The 16270-nt window shown below is 35.6% G+C and overlaps 1 protein-coding gene across 1 annotated transcript; it reads left to right on the forward strand.

The window, feature by feature from the left end:
• Positions 1-395: 395 nt before the first annotated feature.
• On the forward strand, positions 396-1598 carry LOC127085837 (uncharacterized). Its single transcript, XM_051026388.1, has 2 exons — positions 396-887; positions 1470-1598. Exons 1-2 carry the CDS (start codon positions 447-449, stop codon positions 1515-1517), a joined length of 489 nt encoding a protein of 162 aa, XP_050882345.1. The 5' UTR covers positions 396-446; the 3' UTR covers positions 1518-1598.
• Positions 1599-16270: the final 14672 nt, after the last annotated feature.

Here is a 16270-nt window from a genome sequence, read left to right on the forward strand (position 1 = left end):
TGAAATTTGATATTAAGAAAACTAGAGATTAAAGAGAAATGGAGATAGAAGAGTACCTTTATTTCTGTGATAGAGAAAAGTCGACGGCGGTGTAATTGGTTGACGGTGGCGGAAGCTTTGCATAGAACATGAATGGAGTGATAAACTCAAGTCCAAATTTTGGGAATAAAATAAGGCCCCTCAATGGGGCCTAAAAAAATGCATTATATAAAGGGCCTAAAATTTTAGGGCCTAAAATAAATCTCAATGATAAGGGGCTTAATATATTGGGGCTTTAATAGGGCTTAATAATTGGGGCTTTTAAATATAGGGCTTATTTGACAGCTCTACTAATTATTTACACAATCAATCTACCAGTAGCTTTTTCTTGTATACATTGCAACTTGCAACAACTTAATAAGTCTTGTGAAGTTGCATTTTCTTTCCACACCAATTTCTCAAACTATATGGCGTCTATTCTTGGAGGAGCACTTGTTTCAGCTTCCATGGAGATGTTGGTGAAAAAGGTTGTTTCGGGTGAGTTTGTTGATTTATTTAGGAGGACTAAGCTTGACTTTGAACTCTTTGAAAAGTTGAAAATAACAATGTTGAGTCTTCAATCTGTACTTCACGACGCCGAGGAGAAAGTATGCTTTGAAATGCATGACCTCATCAATGATTTAGCTATGGCAGTTTCATCTCCATATTGCACTACGTTGGACAAACGTAAGCCAGATATAAGGGTGCGATACTTGGCATATGACAGATTTCAATATAACTCAGACGATAAATTTGAAAAGTTGCATGGATTAAAAGGTCTACCTTCCTCTCTTACAGAACTGCGTATCTATGATTGTCCATTATTGGAACTAAATTTGCGGAGGAAGCAAGGGAAAGAATGGACTAAGGTTTCTTACATTCCCAAAATATATGTAAACTACGAAATCATCCAATGAGTTATTACATGAAGGCGAGTCACCAAAATACTTGTTTCTTGTTTCTTGTTATAAATGTCATCAATAAATATTTTTAATTTCAGGTGATTATGGATAACATTCTATTCCTAAACAAGGATGTTTCGAACATGTAGTGTGCATCGAGTTATATTAGACGTTTAAGTGTTGAAGTAGGTTGTTTGACACATGATTTCGATTTATATCAAAATATATATTTTGGGTCTTTGTAATTTTTTGGATTTTAATTTAGGGAGCAAACTAGCTCAATTATAAATATAGGGAGTAACCCCTATTTTCATAACAATCTTGTAATCACTTACAATTGAAAAATTAACGAGATTTTACTCATGTTGTGGGTAAAGAGACCCTGCAGAAATCATCTTCTTCCCCAATTTCAAATTTCCGTCAAACCATAATCTTCTTTCTTATTCAATTTTCTTTTCTTGTTTTCATCATCATTGTGCATCGATACAATCTTGTAACCAATGTTGATTGATTCATTCGAGTGAATAGTGAAGAACAAATAAGACTAAGATTTCTTACATTCCCAAAATATATGTAAACTACGAAATCATCCAATGAGTTATTACATCAAGGTGAGTCACCAAAATACTTGTTTCTTATTTCTTCTATGTTATAAATGTCATCATTTAATATTTTTAATTTCACGTGTTTATGGATAACATTTTCTTCCTAAACAAGAATGTGTCGAATTATATTAGATGTTGAAATGTCGAAGTAGGTTGTTTGACACATGATTTCGATTTATACCAAAATACGTATTTTGTGTCTTTGTAATTTTTTGGGTTTTAACTTAGGGAGCAAGCTAGCTCAATTATAAATAGAGGGAGTAACCCCTATTTTTATAACAATCTTGCAATCACTTGCAGTTGAAAAATTAATGAGACTTTCTATAGGCTGTAGGTAGAGAGACTCTGCAGAAATCATCTTCTTCCCCAATTTTGAATTTCCGTCAAACCATAATCTTCTTTCTTATTCAATTTTATTTTCTTGTTTTCATCATCATTATGCATCGATACAATCTTGCAACCAATGTTGGTTGATTCATTCGAGTGAATAGTGAAGAACAAGTGAGAATTTGATCGGTTAATTGAATCTTATTCATCAAGATTGACTCAGAGTTACTCAAAATTTTGGGTTTAATTCCAACATCTGGTATCTAGAGCACTGACTGAGCGATTCGTGGGAAGCAAAACACGACGGTGATGAATAATCCGAACGGGCATTTTCTAGCGAGTCTCCTAATTTTGAAGAATCAGAATTACGAGAATTGGTGCAAGCAGATAAATGTTGTCTTTTGCTATTAAGACCTTTGGGATCTTGTGAATGGGGGAGTGACACCGCTTGCAGCAAACGCATTTGGAGGCGGAGAGAATATGAAAGAGGTGAAGTTACAAACTCACAAAAGAACATATAAATTGCTTCAGATGGACGACAATGAAATCATAACTGATTTTTTCACTAGAGTTACAAAACTGGTGAATCAAATCAAGGTACGTGGAGAAATGTTGACATCAAGATCAGTTGTTTCAAAGATCTTCAGGTCATTGGCTCCAAAGTTCGACCACATGGTAGTAGCCATAGAAGAGTCGAAAGATTTGTCAAATTGACAAAGGAAGAGCTTCAAGGGACGCTTGAATCTCATGAACAAATAATGGCTGAAAGAGCTGCAGACAAGTCAAAGAGTTGTGTGGCTTTGCAGGCGCAATCAACAATAAAAAAGAAAGGCAAAGGGAAGTGGGTCAACAACAAAGGTAAAAGAGGCTACAACAATTCGACTGGTCGAAATCAGCAAGAAGGAGGTTGGTCGAACCAAAGAAGACCCTCATACCAAGGAAAACAAAGAGGTGGTGGTGCAGGTAGAGGAGGAGGTGGTGGTCGAAAATCTGACAAAAGTCAAATTCAGTGTTTCAATTGTCAGAAGTATGGTCACCACTCAAGTGATTGTCCTGAAAAATAGAAGAATCAGGAAACTGATGCAAAGCATGAAGAAGAAGAGATGTTGTTGATGGTCACAACAAGAGATGAAGAAAAGTTCCAGGACCAATGGTACTTGGACTCAGAATGCCCATCACACATGTCTGGTAGGAAAGATTGGTTTGTCAACATGAAACCCTCAATGAAGAACATGGTAAAATTTGTAAATGACAATACTCTAACAACTGAAAGAATTGGTGATGTTCTGATTATGAGGAAAGATGGAAAAAGGTAAGTGATTTCCAATGTACTGTACATACCAGACCTGAAAAGTAATTTGCTCAGCATAAGATAGTTGGTCGAAAAGAACTACAAAGTGTCGATCGATGACAAGATGATGAAATTTATCGACTCAGGTGGACGGTTAATCTTGAAGGCACCTATGTCTCATAATAGAACCTTCAGGATTGAAATGAATGTGATGGAGCACAAGTGCCTTGCAACTGCAGCTAGCAGGGATGAAATAATATGACACTATAAACTTGGTCATCTCAATTTCAAAGACATCAGAGATCTAAAGAGAAGGAATATGGTTTTAGGGTTACCAGAAACCGACATTCCAAATGAAGTGTGTGAAGAATGTGCGCATGCGAAGAAGTACAAGAACAACTTCAACAAAGATGCAGAAAATAAGTCGAAGGCAATTCTTGAAGTCATATACTCTGATGTGTGTGGTCCTATCCAAGTGGATTCGATTGGAGGTAACATATACTACATCGGATTCATAGATGATTTCAGTCAAAAACTGTGGACTTACCTGATCAAAAAGAAAAGTGAAGTGATTGAGGTGTTTGCCAAGTTTAAATCTATGGTCGAAAGACAAAGTGGTCGAAAGCTCAAGATTCTGAAGACTGATGGTGGTGGAGAGTATGTGACGGAAGACTTCGACAAACTATGTAAGAAAGAAGAGATTGTGCATGAGGTGGTGCCACCCTACACTCCACAGCAGAATGGAATGGAAAAAAAGAAGAATAGAATCGTCATGAACATTGTGAGAAGTATGTTGAAAGGCAAGCATCTATCCAAAGAATTATGGGGAGAAACTATGTAGATAACTACATATATTTTGAACAGATGTCAGACGAAGAAGGTAGAAGGAATTATGCCATAAGAATGTTGGTCTGGTGTCAAGCCTATCTTAAGTCATCTGAAGGTATTTAGATCTATAGCACATAAACATGTGCCAGATCAGTTGAGAATAAAACTTGATGACAAGTCGAGTCAAATGATCCTAATAGGATATCATTCAACTGGAGGTTACAAGTTGTTCGACCCAGTGAACAAGCAAGTATCGATCAGCAGGGACGTGATCATAGATGAGCTTAAGGAATGAGATTGAACTGAAAAATGTCAAGAAAGATTCAGTGAGAATCTTATGTGAAGAACAACAATTGAAGTCGAAAGAGAAGTTTGACAAGAAGACGTCAGAGATCAAGAAAGCACAAGCAGACCTCAAAGAACAAGACACATGTCTGCAAGGTTGCAAGAATGTGTGATTACATCAGATGATATGGTTGATGATGAAGGTGAGCTGGTACATTATGCTTTCTATGCAGATGTCGAACCAGTCAATGCAGTTAAGGCATTGGAGGATTCAAAGTGGGTGAAAGCAATGAATGAGGAACTGAAGTCCATCGAATTCAAAAACACTTGGTCACTTGTCAAATTGCCTTAATGCAAGAAGGAAATCGATGTGAAGTGGGTATACAAGGTGAAGTTGAATACCAAAGGAGAAGTAACTCGACGCAAGGCAAAACTTGTGGCAAAAAGATTTCTTTAGAAGGAAGGAATTGACTTCGATGAAGTTTTTGCACCTGTTGCTAGGATCGAGACAACCAATTTAGTTGTTGGTCTAGCAAACATGAACAACTGACACACATGCCAGATGGATGTGAAATGTGCATTCCTGAATGGCCCCTTAGATGAAGAAGTTTATGTTGCACAACCAATTGGGTTTGTGAAAAATGGCGAAGAAAGCAAGGTATACAGGCTGGATAAAGTTTTGTATGGACTTAAGCAAGCTCCAAGAGCTTGGAATAAGAAGATAGATAGTTTTTTAAGGGAAGAGGAATTTGTGAAGTGCATAACTGAGCATGAAGTATATATAAGAAGAAGCAATAGAGAATTACTTATATTATGTCTCTATGTTGATGACTTGTTGATAACAGGAAGTTGCTAGAAGGAGATCGAAGACTTCAAACATGACCTAAGTGAGGAGTTTGAAATGTCAGACTTGAGAAATCTCTCATATTTCCTTGGCATTGAATTCTACAAGAGTAGTAGAGGCTTGATGGTGCACCAAAGAAGATATGCATGTGAAATACTCGAGAGATTTGAGATGCAAGATTGCAATCCAACTTCGACTCCAACTGCGTCCAGATTGCAACTGTCGAAAGAAATGAATGAAGATGATGTCGATCCAATGCAATATAGAAGACTCATTGGATCATTTTGATACCTTTGTCGCACAAGGCCTGATCTAGCATACAATGTGGGTACGGTGAGCAGATTCATGCAGAAGTCAAAAGTATCACACCTAACAACAACGAAGAGGATACTAAGGTATCTGAAAGGAACTCTCAACTATGATATTTTATTTTCTTTAGCTAATGAAGGAAAGGAATGCAAGCTAGTGGGATACATCGACTCAAGTTGGTGTAGTGATACTGAGGATAGAAAATCCATAGCTAGCTATGTGTTTATGCTAGGTGGTGCACCAGTTGCTTGGAGATCAAGAAAAGAACCAGTAGTGGCATTATCGTCGTGTGAAGCAGAGTAAAAAGTTGTCTCTCCTTGTCCATGTCAAGCAACATGGATGTGAATTTGGTCGAAGAGATTACAGGAAAGAGTCATGGTGCAGAAGATCGACAACATGTCTTCTATCAATCTAGCAAAGAATCCGATAACACATGGACAAAGCAAGCACATCGAAATGAGAGTCCATTATCTTCGAAAGCAAGTAACTAATGGAAAACTGAACTTGGAACACCACCGAACTGAGAATTAGATTGCAGATATCATGACGAGAGGAGTGCATGTCGAAGTGTTCAAGAAATTAAGGTCTATGATAGATGTAGATAGCTTAGATACAATGAATTAGGTGGTGCATTGAGAATGTAATTCATGGTGTCGAAGCATGATGTTGTCGAAACACCTAGTTGTCGAAGTGTCGAGGAGTTAGCCTCATCATGAATTTTTACTTAGGTCCAATTTTTCAGTGTTAGCAGAATTATATATTTGGACTTTTCTTAGGGAGTAAGAAAACTCAATCTATAAATAGGAAGTAACCCCTATTATTGTAAACACTTGAATACATACTTGCAGTTGCAAAAGAATGAAATTCTCAGCTTGAGAGCAAAGAGAAACTCTACATAAATTTCTTCTTCTTCCTTCCTTCGAAAAACCCTAATCCTTCTTTCTTCCTCAACTCAATTTTGCTTCTTTTCATTATTAATTATGCAACAAAATCTTGCAATCAAGGTTGGTTGATTCACTCGAGTGAAGAGTGAAAAACAAGAAGGTTGCTTTCATTTTCTTACAAGTATGTATCTCAATTTTCTGATGTTATTTCACTTGCATTCAAGTTTTTTATTTTTCTCCTATAAAAGGAGATTGAATTGTGGTTTATACTTTTTTATGGAAAAAAAAGAGAGAAGTGAATAAATGAACCAAAGATAATTAGCTAAATTCTTATGCTTAAATCTAATTGTTTTCATTCCTGCAATCTTGCAGGCTTTGCTGCTTCCCAGCAACACCTATCCACCATCTTGGTCACATAATTCCTCAAACATGTCTTTGTATGGAGTCATGTGCCAAGTACACCTTGAATCCATAATCCACTCCTTGCTAGAGTCACTGCTTGAAACCACTAGGACATCCGATGAATCATAATCATCTTGCACAATTGATGCATTACTATTATCCTTTTCAACATGATTATTCAGATGTTCATGACACACCTTTCTTGTATGACCCTCCTTCTTGCAACGATAACACCTAACTGCAGGAGTATTACCACCATAAGAATTTTGTAGAACCTTACCCTTCTTCTTCTCAAATCTACCATCTTTCTTCAAGAATTTTTCTTTGGCGGACAATCCTTCACCAACAGAAGATAGTTTATGCTCATTTCTTTCATTAAGGTCCTTAGATTACAAGGTTGATTGAACTTCTTCAAAGGTCAACGAATCTCTTCCATACAAGAGAGTTTCTTTGAAATGAGCATGAGACTTAGGTCAAACACATAACAACAACAGTGTTTGATCTTCATCATCAATCTTGACCTTAATATTTTCAAGATTAAGAACCAACTTATTGAAGATATCCAGCTGCCCAACCAAAACTTTGTTTTCACCCATCTTTAATGAATACAAGGCTTGCTTAAGGTAGAGACGATTGACCAAGGATTTTGTCATGTGCAAACCCTTGAGTTTTCCCCACACACCCGTTGTCGCCTTCTCCTTCGAGACCCGTCGGAGAACCTTATCACCAAGGCTCAATATGATGACATTGTGTACTTTCTCGATCATCGTCGTCTTCTCCTTCTTCGGTAGGGAAACATCTATCTTCTTTGATCCTTTTGACGCTTCTAGCAAACCCTGTTGAACTAGTACAACTTGCTTCTTCAAGCGCCACAAATCAAAATCATTCATGCCGGTGAATTTCTCAATCTCATGCTTTGTTGATAGCATCTTCTCCTTCATATTCATCGCACCAATTTGTTGTGAAATTGATGCCCAAAAAATATAGTATGATCGGTTTCTTGATTAACAAGAAAATCTCAAGGTAAGAAAAAAGAGAGAAGAGAAAGAACAATCAAAGTGGTTAAGAACTGGATTCTTGATTCAATTACACATTAGGGAACAATGTTTACAATTGAATCTCAACCACGCCACTTTCTCCCTTTGATTAGGATTATCAAGGATTAATGGAGAAATAATGGTTAAGATGTTATTTATAAGAAAACTAAACCCTAACTTTCAACTAACATATTAAACAATTGGCCTAACAAACTGACCAAATTCAATATGCTAACGTAAACAACAAGCTAACAAATTTATGTATACAAGAACAGACTTCGACTATGACATGGACATCTTCGATTGTTATCGAACCATGAAGCTAACCTTGTTGAGACTAGAGTTCAATCTAAATATCACAACACCAAAACCTAAAGCATATTCGTGATATCAATCAACAACCCAACACTTTTATTTGCAACTACACAAATTCATAGTCACACAATCTGAATAAAACATTAACATGGCAACATGAGTAGTACACATCACAATGTAAATGCACAAACAGTTGATTAATGAAACCCAACAAAAGCCAACACCATTGATGTGTTAAAAAAAAGAAACCAGTAACGCTAGCGAATGACATAAACATTCAGAAAGATGTACTACTACTAACCACACACACACACACACACACACACACACACACACACACACACACACACAAACACACACACACACACACACACACACACACACACACAGAGAGAGAGAGAGAGAGAGAGAGAGAGAGAGAGAGAGAGAGAGAGAGAGAGAAATATATCGTTCTTTGAAGAAAAAGAAGAGACCAAAAAATGATTTTCATTCTAAAAAATGAATGAAGATAATGAAGATTGGACGTTCCAAATGAATGAAGATGACGAAGATGAAGATTTCGCTATCATTGTCGTCTGATTCGTCAGGGCACATGTTATGAAGAAAATAAAGAACTTGTTATGCTTTAATTTTACAATAAAGAATTTCACTATGGTTGTCAATACCAACCATAGTGAAGTATGGAACATATAATAATGATTGATTAAAATAATTATAGTTAATTTTTTTTTATTTAACAATATAAATTAAAAAAGCACGTATTTTTTATAGAAAAAATGAAAAATATTAATGCTGAGATTCGATACGTATAATCATTAAAATACTATTACAATTTATTATTATGAACCGTAATAAAAAATATTTTAACAAAATTAATAAATATTGCAACGAGTGGCATAAAGACCCTAATATATTATCAAAGCTATATGGCCATTAATTACCATTGAAACTCAATTATCCATTAACCTTACTGTAGTGGAGCTACCACGACAAAAACGATCTTGCAGAATCGAAAGTGAAAATGGATTTTTCATAAGCCAAATAATTGTTTTTTAATAAGACTTCCAAAGATAACAAACCACTATTTGTGTTTGAATGGAAAAGTAGAGGGGTCTTTATATATTATGATTGGATTACATTTGTCAACATATGATATTCCTTTATTGAATATCTTTTTTCAACATTTTTTTAAAGTGATAATTAATTGTAATATTTATTTAGCCATAAATAAACATTATAAGTTATATTAGAATTAGAATTCAAATACTACTGCAATTCATTTTAATACCTATTGATTGATTCAAACATACTCAAATTTTAATAAAGATTGAGACTTGCCAGCTAACAATGGAAATAGGATAGATATTCAAATTTTTTACTCAAATATCTATCTTTTTAAAAAAATTCTTAAAATAATTCAGTTTTTAAACAAATTCTCAATATATCCCAGTTTCAAAAAAATAATCTTAAAGCATAGACGTCAGATCAATTGACGACATGTGTATAGAGTAAGAGGAGGCGTCAATTGAATTGGCAACAACACATGATGCTGTCAACCCAATTGGCGTCCATGTGTATAAAGTAAGAGGAGACGCCAATTGGTCTGACGCCTCAGTGTAATATATAATTTTTTTTATAAATAGATGTGTTGTGTGATTCATTTTTCCACATCTCTTTTCGTCATATTGCAAACATGTTAATGTTCGTTGCCGCTATGGAAAAGTGATTTATTCGAGAGATAAGTCTCCGATGTTGATGCTCTTCTGGAACATTTTCCGTTTCGATCAACTAAATAGGGAGCTGGTTCGTTGGTTAGATGGAAAAATACCAGAAGAGGAAAAAATTAGATATATTAGGAGTCTCGATAGTATATTTGGTTGGGTGCGAGTAAAAACTGATAAGGATGCTAGGGAAATGCTGTTTGGAGCAGATGACATCAGTTTGATTGTTGTAATCAGTTAGAAATGTTGTTTTTAAATATTGTGGTTAAGTATTTTCATCTGTATTCGGTATTTGATTTTTGTGTTGTTTATTTAGACTTGTTCTCTTTTAAGTGTGCTTATGTTGGAGTGATGTTTGTTGTTAACCTTGTTGTAACAAAAAGTTAATGTTATATAAAAATCTAAGGTTATAAAAATTGAAAGGAGGTACTAAATTATGATGCAGACGTTGCTTCTAGATTAGGACATTTGTTCTTATTGTGTCTGAATTGACGACATCTACTACATAATCTTATCATTTTATCAGTCGTATCCATTTCTGTTTTAATACGCGTGTTGTTTGACCGTCTTTTTTTCTTTCTTCGCATCTCATAGTTGTGCCAAACTATATCTCCTTCATATGGATGTCAGTATTCCTTCATTGCTAGCACTGAAAAGCTTTCGTTATAGACATTCATGACGATAATGGCCTTTTAAACATCAGATAGACGGCTGTAAGCGTCCTGACGAATATGTGTGCATGCTGCAATGACACGGGAGCAAGGAATACGGAAGACCTGAAATCTTCCACAGTCGCACCAACTTATGTTTAGTCTGACAGCATAGGGTAAATTTGGCCTCCCCTCGTTGTGGTCCATTGTTTCCTGTACACTGAAATTTTGCCTATGACGGTCAAAGATTGTAACCGCGTGTGTGCTAACTTTAATAGTTTCCTCTTTCGTCACTTTCATACAACATTCACTGAATAATTGACCTGTCATTAACACTGCACTCCATCTTTCACCTCTGACTGCGAAGGTAGATGCCAACCTAAACTAGGTTCTTCTGACCAATGCGGTTATTGGTAGATTTCTAATGCGTTTGAATACGCCGTTCATGCATTCCATAAGGTTTGTTGTCATGTGGCCCCATCGACAGCCTCTGTCAAATGCCCTTGTCCACTGCTCTAATGGTATATTATCCACCTACCTTCCTGCATCTGCATTAGACAATCTAATTTCGTCACGGTAATGTTGAAATGAGGATTGAGTTAGAGCATACCCTGCATTCACCATTTTTTTGCGAAGGTTCGTGTCTTTAATTGCACGCATGAAGTTTTGTGCGATATGTCTAATGCAATAGACATAGGTAGAAGGAGGATCATGCCATCTGCTATCATGGTTATTGTAAGCCTCTCAATGGAAACATGTCTATCTGAAATCAAACAGAGATTGGCTTGTGGAGCGACATGTGTTCTGAGATGACGAAGGAAGAAACCCCAACCACCGACGGTTTAACCATCAACTAGGTATTTGATTTAATGCATGATTTATATAACCCATGTTACTGAACAGGTTTTTGTTGTGTTTAAGTGACACCATACGTGTGCAATTATTTCATATTCGCGTTATTTCGCATTTCGGGTGTTATACTTTCCCATGTTTGACCATATACCTGTATACAAGGCTCGGTATGTATGACCTCATGCAGACGATAACATTCATCAAAAAACCTATTATACTAATATATGAAATGTTATTCATATACGTTCTTTCGCCTTCATTAAATAAAAATAAAAATGAACTTTTAAATATAATATTTAATAAAAATAAATAATAAACTTGTATGACACAAATTTTAAAATAATTTTGCACACTTTTTGATAATCAAATATCTTATTTTTATGTTAATATTAACATAAATAATACTAATGTTTAAACATAATAAGTATTTTAAAAACAGTCATGTAAAATATAGTACTTGTCTATATTTAAAAGGCATTATTTATATTTGAATATGTATCCTCCATTTTTGAATTAGTATATGATTTCATTAGGTGAAGAAAGAACTTTTTTCTCAGTGGCATAGGGACAAGGAAAATAGGACTGATATTTTGCTTGCACATTATTATTGCCTGACAGTAGGAATCATTTTCATTGTGAGACGTTAGAAATAAATTTGTAGTCCTTTGAATTGTAAATTTGTGATGAAATATAAACTGAATCAATCAATAGTACATAGTATGGTATCCCCACATACCAAAAACGTGAAGACATTCTTAAAAGCAAGAAAAGTAGGATGTTTTGTTTGCACTTTTTCATTATTATTGAAGATCGATCAATCAATCTATGACCACTTTATAAGTCTTGTGAAACTGCATTTTCTTCTACCTTGCATTGCATTGCATTTTCTTTCTACACAAATCTCTGAAACTATTCTTTCTTTGTTGAACTGAGTTATGGAGGCTATGGTTGGAGGAGCACTTGTTGAAGCTACCGTGGATGTTTTGTTTTCAGTTGAAATCGCTGTTCTAACAATTTCAAATACATTGAAATTTGAACCCCTTTTTTGACACGTAAAGAGTTTATCCAAAGTATATCACAACAAAATGATTATTAAGTGGCTGCAAACTTGGATGAAGAAATGGCAAACATGGTGAGAAGCAAGGGAAGTAACAACATGATGTGATATGTCACATGTTTTCAAAGTATATATCAAAAGGTTTTTACGTGAAACATAAAAAATAAATTGCAAACTAACTACAAACTGATAATAAGCAACTGAGCATAGTTAGAGGGAGAGATTAGATTCATGTAGCATAGTTAGAGGGAGAGATTAGATTCATGTAGCAGGAGCTATTCCTTTGGCAGGGTTCTTGAAATTAGTCATATGGGATCAAGGACAATTAGAAATAGTTATGCTAGTTACAATAAGTTCCCTTAGATAGTTTCAATGCAGATAACTTGTCGGATAAGTCGTTTCACTATTCTTCATTATCTCTTTATGTTCAACATCCCCCTCAAGCTGGAAAGATGTCAATCATTACAAGCTTGTTTTGTAAGTTGGTGAATGGTCCTATATGTAGAGATTTTGTCATTATGACAGCTACTTGTTCCTTTTATGCAACTGGCAACAAATGAATTGTTCCAGCTTGAACCTTATTCCTGACCACATGGCAGTCCATCTTTATGTGTTTGGTTCTCTCATGGAAGACATGATTTACAACTATGTGGAGTGCTAATTTGTTATCACAGTAGATCACTATTGGAGAATTGTGCAATATGTGAAAATCCTTCAGTAGATAAAGAATCTAATGTCCTTCACATGTTGCTTTGACCAAAGCTCGATACTCTGCCTTTGATGTTGATCTAGATACCACTGATTGTTTCTTACTTTTCCAACTAATCAATGACCTTCCGAGAAAGAAACATAGGCTTGTAGTTGATCTCCTCGTGTCAGGGCATGCTCCCTAATCTGGGTCAGAAAAACCCTTGAGTTTGAGATTAGCCGATGAACTAAATAGAAGACCGTTGCCTAGGCTACCTTTGAGGTACCTTAAACATGAAGTCATGCCAACATGTTTTCATCTGTTGGTGAGCTGAGAAATTGACTCAATTTACTTATAGCATAAAAAAAAATTGGTTTTGAATGACTCAAATATAGGAGTCTTCCAATTAATCTTCTATATGCAGTTGAATCAGCAAGAGTTGTCCCAAATTATTTGTGTAGCTGCAAGTGAGGTTGCATAGGAGTGTTACATGGCTTAACTCCACTCATGTTGTGTCTCGCAAAAGATTAAGAACATACTTTCTTTGTCACATAGCAATTCTCTCTTTTGATCAGCTCACTTCAAAACCAAGAAAATATTTGAGTTCTCCTAGATCCTTGATGCTGAATTTGTCATTAAAGAGGGCCTTAATGTGAGTAATCTCATCCATATCATTCCCCCCTAAGACCAAACTATCTACATATACAAGGATCACTATGAAAGCTGCACCATTTGATTTAGTATACAATGAGTAGTCAGATTTGAACTGAACAAAACCTGACTATATCAAAGTTTCAGTGAGCTTAGTTTCCACTGCCTGCTAGCTTGTCTGAGGTCGTATAAGGATCTCTGAAGATTACACACCATGTCAGATTGAGTGACAACAAGACCATATGGTACATGCATATATACCTATTCATTGAGGTCACCATGTAAGAAGGTTGTGTTCACATCTAATTGAAATAAGGGCCAATTATAGGCAGCTGCAATTGCCATAAAGATTCTGATTGTTGTCATTTTGACAACTGAGTTGAAGGTGTCAAGGTAGTTGAGGCCTTCAGTTTGATTGAAACTCTTAGCTACTAAACGTGCATTGTATCTGTCCACAAACCCATTAGAATGAAGTTTGAGTTTGAAAACCCATTTGCATCCAATGACCTTTTTGTGCTTAGGCAATGGAGCAAATTTCCATGTGTTTGTTTTCATAAGGGCATGTAATTCAGTTTGAATGGATTTACTCCTACATGCATCAGTAATAGCTTCCTCATAGGATTTTGGTTCGGATATCGAAGCTAAGTTGAGAATGTATTGAGCATATGGATGGGATAAGTTATGATATGATAAGAAAGAAGATATGGGATACTTACTTGTAGAAGAAATTGGAATATCATTTGAATTAGGAGAATGATCTGCATTCTCAATGAAATTTCAATTATAGTCATATAGAAAAGTAGGAGGGTGAACGGCTCGAGAAGATCTCCTAGGTTGGAAGGAGACATCAGGAAATGTTAGAATCAGATTGTTAGTAGGTGTAGGATTTGAATAAGGAGAAGTAAAGTTGTTTGATGTTGCTAATGTGTTAGGTGTATGAATGAAAGGTATATCATGATCAGATGAAGCATTAGAATGAGTAGTATGATCATGAATATCTGTTGAAATATGGTTGGGAGAATCATGAATGAAAGGAAAGTCAAATAAATCATGTGAGTGTGAAGGACTGATAGATGAAGATGAAGATGAAGATGAAGATGAAGATGATGTATGTGCCTGACGTAGACAAGGAAATATAGGTTAAAAAATGACATCTCTAGAAATGGAAATTTCCTTGGATTTTAAGTCAAACAAGATATCACCCTTAACACCTATTTGCAAGCCAAGGTAGATACACTTCTTAGATCTAGAATATAACTTCTTCCTATTCGCTTATAAGGTAGTAGCAAAGCAAAGTGAGCCAAAAACTCTAAGGTGTTTAATCTAAAGTAGGTGTGTTTATGTAATAAACTGAAGGGTGAATTGTTGTGCAAGAAAGGTGTAGGACGTCTATTCATTATGTGAACAATATTATTTAGAGCATAAGACCAGAAATTTTTGGGTAATTTGGATTGAAATAACAATGCTCTAGTAATGGCTAGTATATGTTGGTGTTTTCTCTCAACAAAGTCATTTTATTGTGGGGTTCCAACACATTATGTGTGATGTATGATGCCTAATACTCTATAGAAATCCTTGAGAAGGAACTCATTACCATTATCAGATCTGATACATTTTAAGTTTTTTGTTGAATTGAGTTTTAACTAGAGACACAAAAGCTTCAACAAGAGGAGCAATTTCAGATTTGTATTTCATGACAAAGATCCATGTATATCTACTCTTATCATCTACAACTGTAAGGAAATATTTATGGCCATGTGTTTATCGGTGTTTTTGGTAAACAATCACGAGTTTGAAAGACTGTGAGATTAACTCGAAAAATCTTCAAAGAAATTTGTGCAAATGATTCGTATCAACACACGTGCGTGTGAATTGCATGCATCGTAGAAAAAGACATTAAACGAAGTCAGGTTGTGATAAATCATAAGGTAAAATGCAATAAATGATATTAAACAAAATGAAGGAAAAAATACATGTTTCGCTTAAGGAAGCAAAAAAGACTAAAGAAGAGTGGACGCAGACGCATATATGTTTCGCTCTTTGACTCGGGTACTCCAATGGTATGGAGAGTATGTATGAAATTTTACGACCCTTGATCCCATGTATGAGTCTGTTATTTATTCTATTTACAAAGTAATCATCGACGACAATTACGATTATTGCGGGGTTACTGCATTTATTCCACGTTCAATCTTCAAGTTCCCACTTGTGTGCTTACGTGTCTTCCAAGACATTCTCTGTTCAAAAGCCACGTCGAGTGGTAACTTCCCACTTCTTCTCGAACTCTCGATGCTAACCGCTCCAACGTGTTGTCGTTGATGCTTATCCAAGACTCATGACTTATAAATTTACTACGTCTTTTATATCACGTGGCTTAATCGACTGGTTCTCTTGAAGGAATAAAGATATTTGTCGATTGTCCTTCTCAAGATTTTGGAGATGTTCTCAGATTTGGGGGAATTTATCTTTGAGAGTCCTCCAAACCACGTCTCGCTATGTTGACAGTTTGGTCGACCCTTCGTCGTTGGTCTATCGACGCCTTATCATTAATGTTCTTTTTAGGGATACTTTATTAATGCTTTCTCACAGTAAATACCCTTCATT

Source organism: Lathyrus oleraceus, chromosome 5 (assembly GCF_024323335.1).
Source record: "Lathyrus oleraceus cultivar Zhongwan6 chromosome 5, CAAS_Psat_ZW6_1.0, whole genome shotgun sequence".
NCBI lineage: Eukaryota > Viridiplantae > Streptophyta > Magnoliopsida > Fabales > Fabaceae > Lathyrus > Lathyrus oleraceus.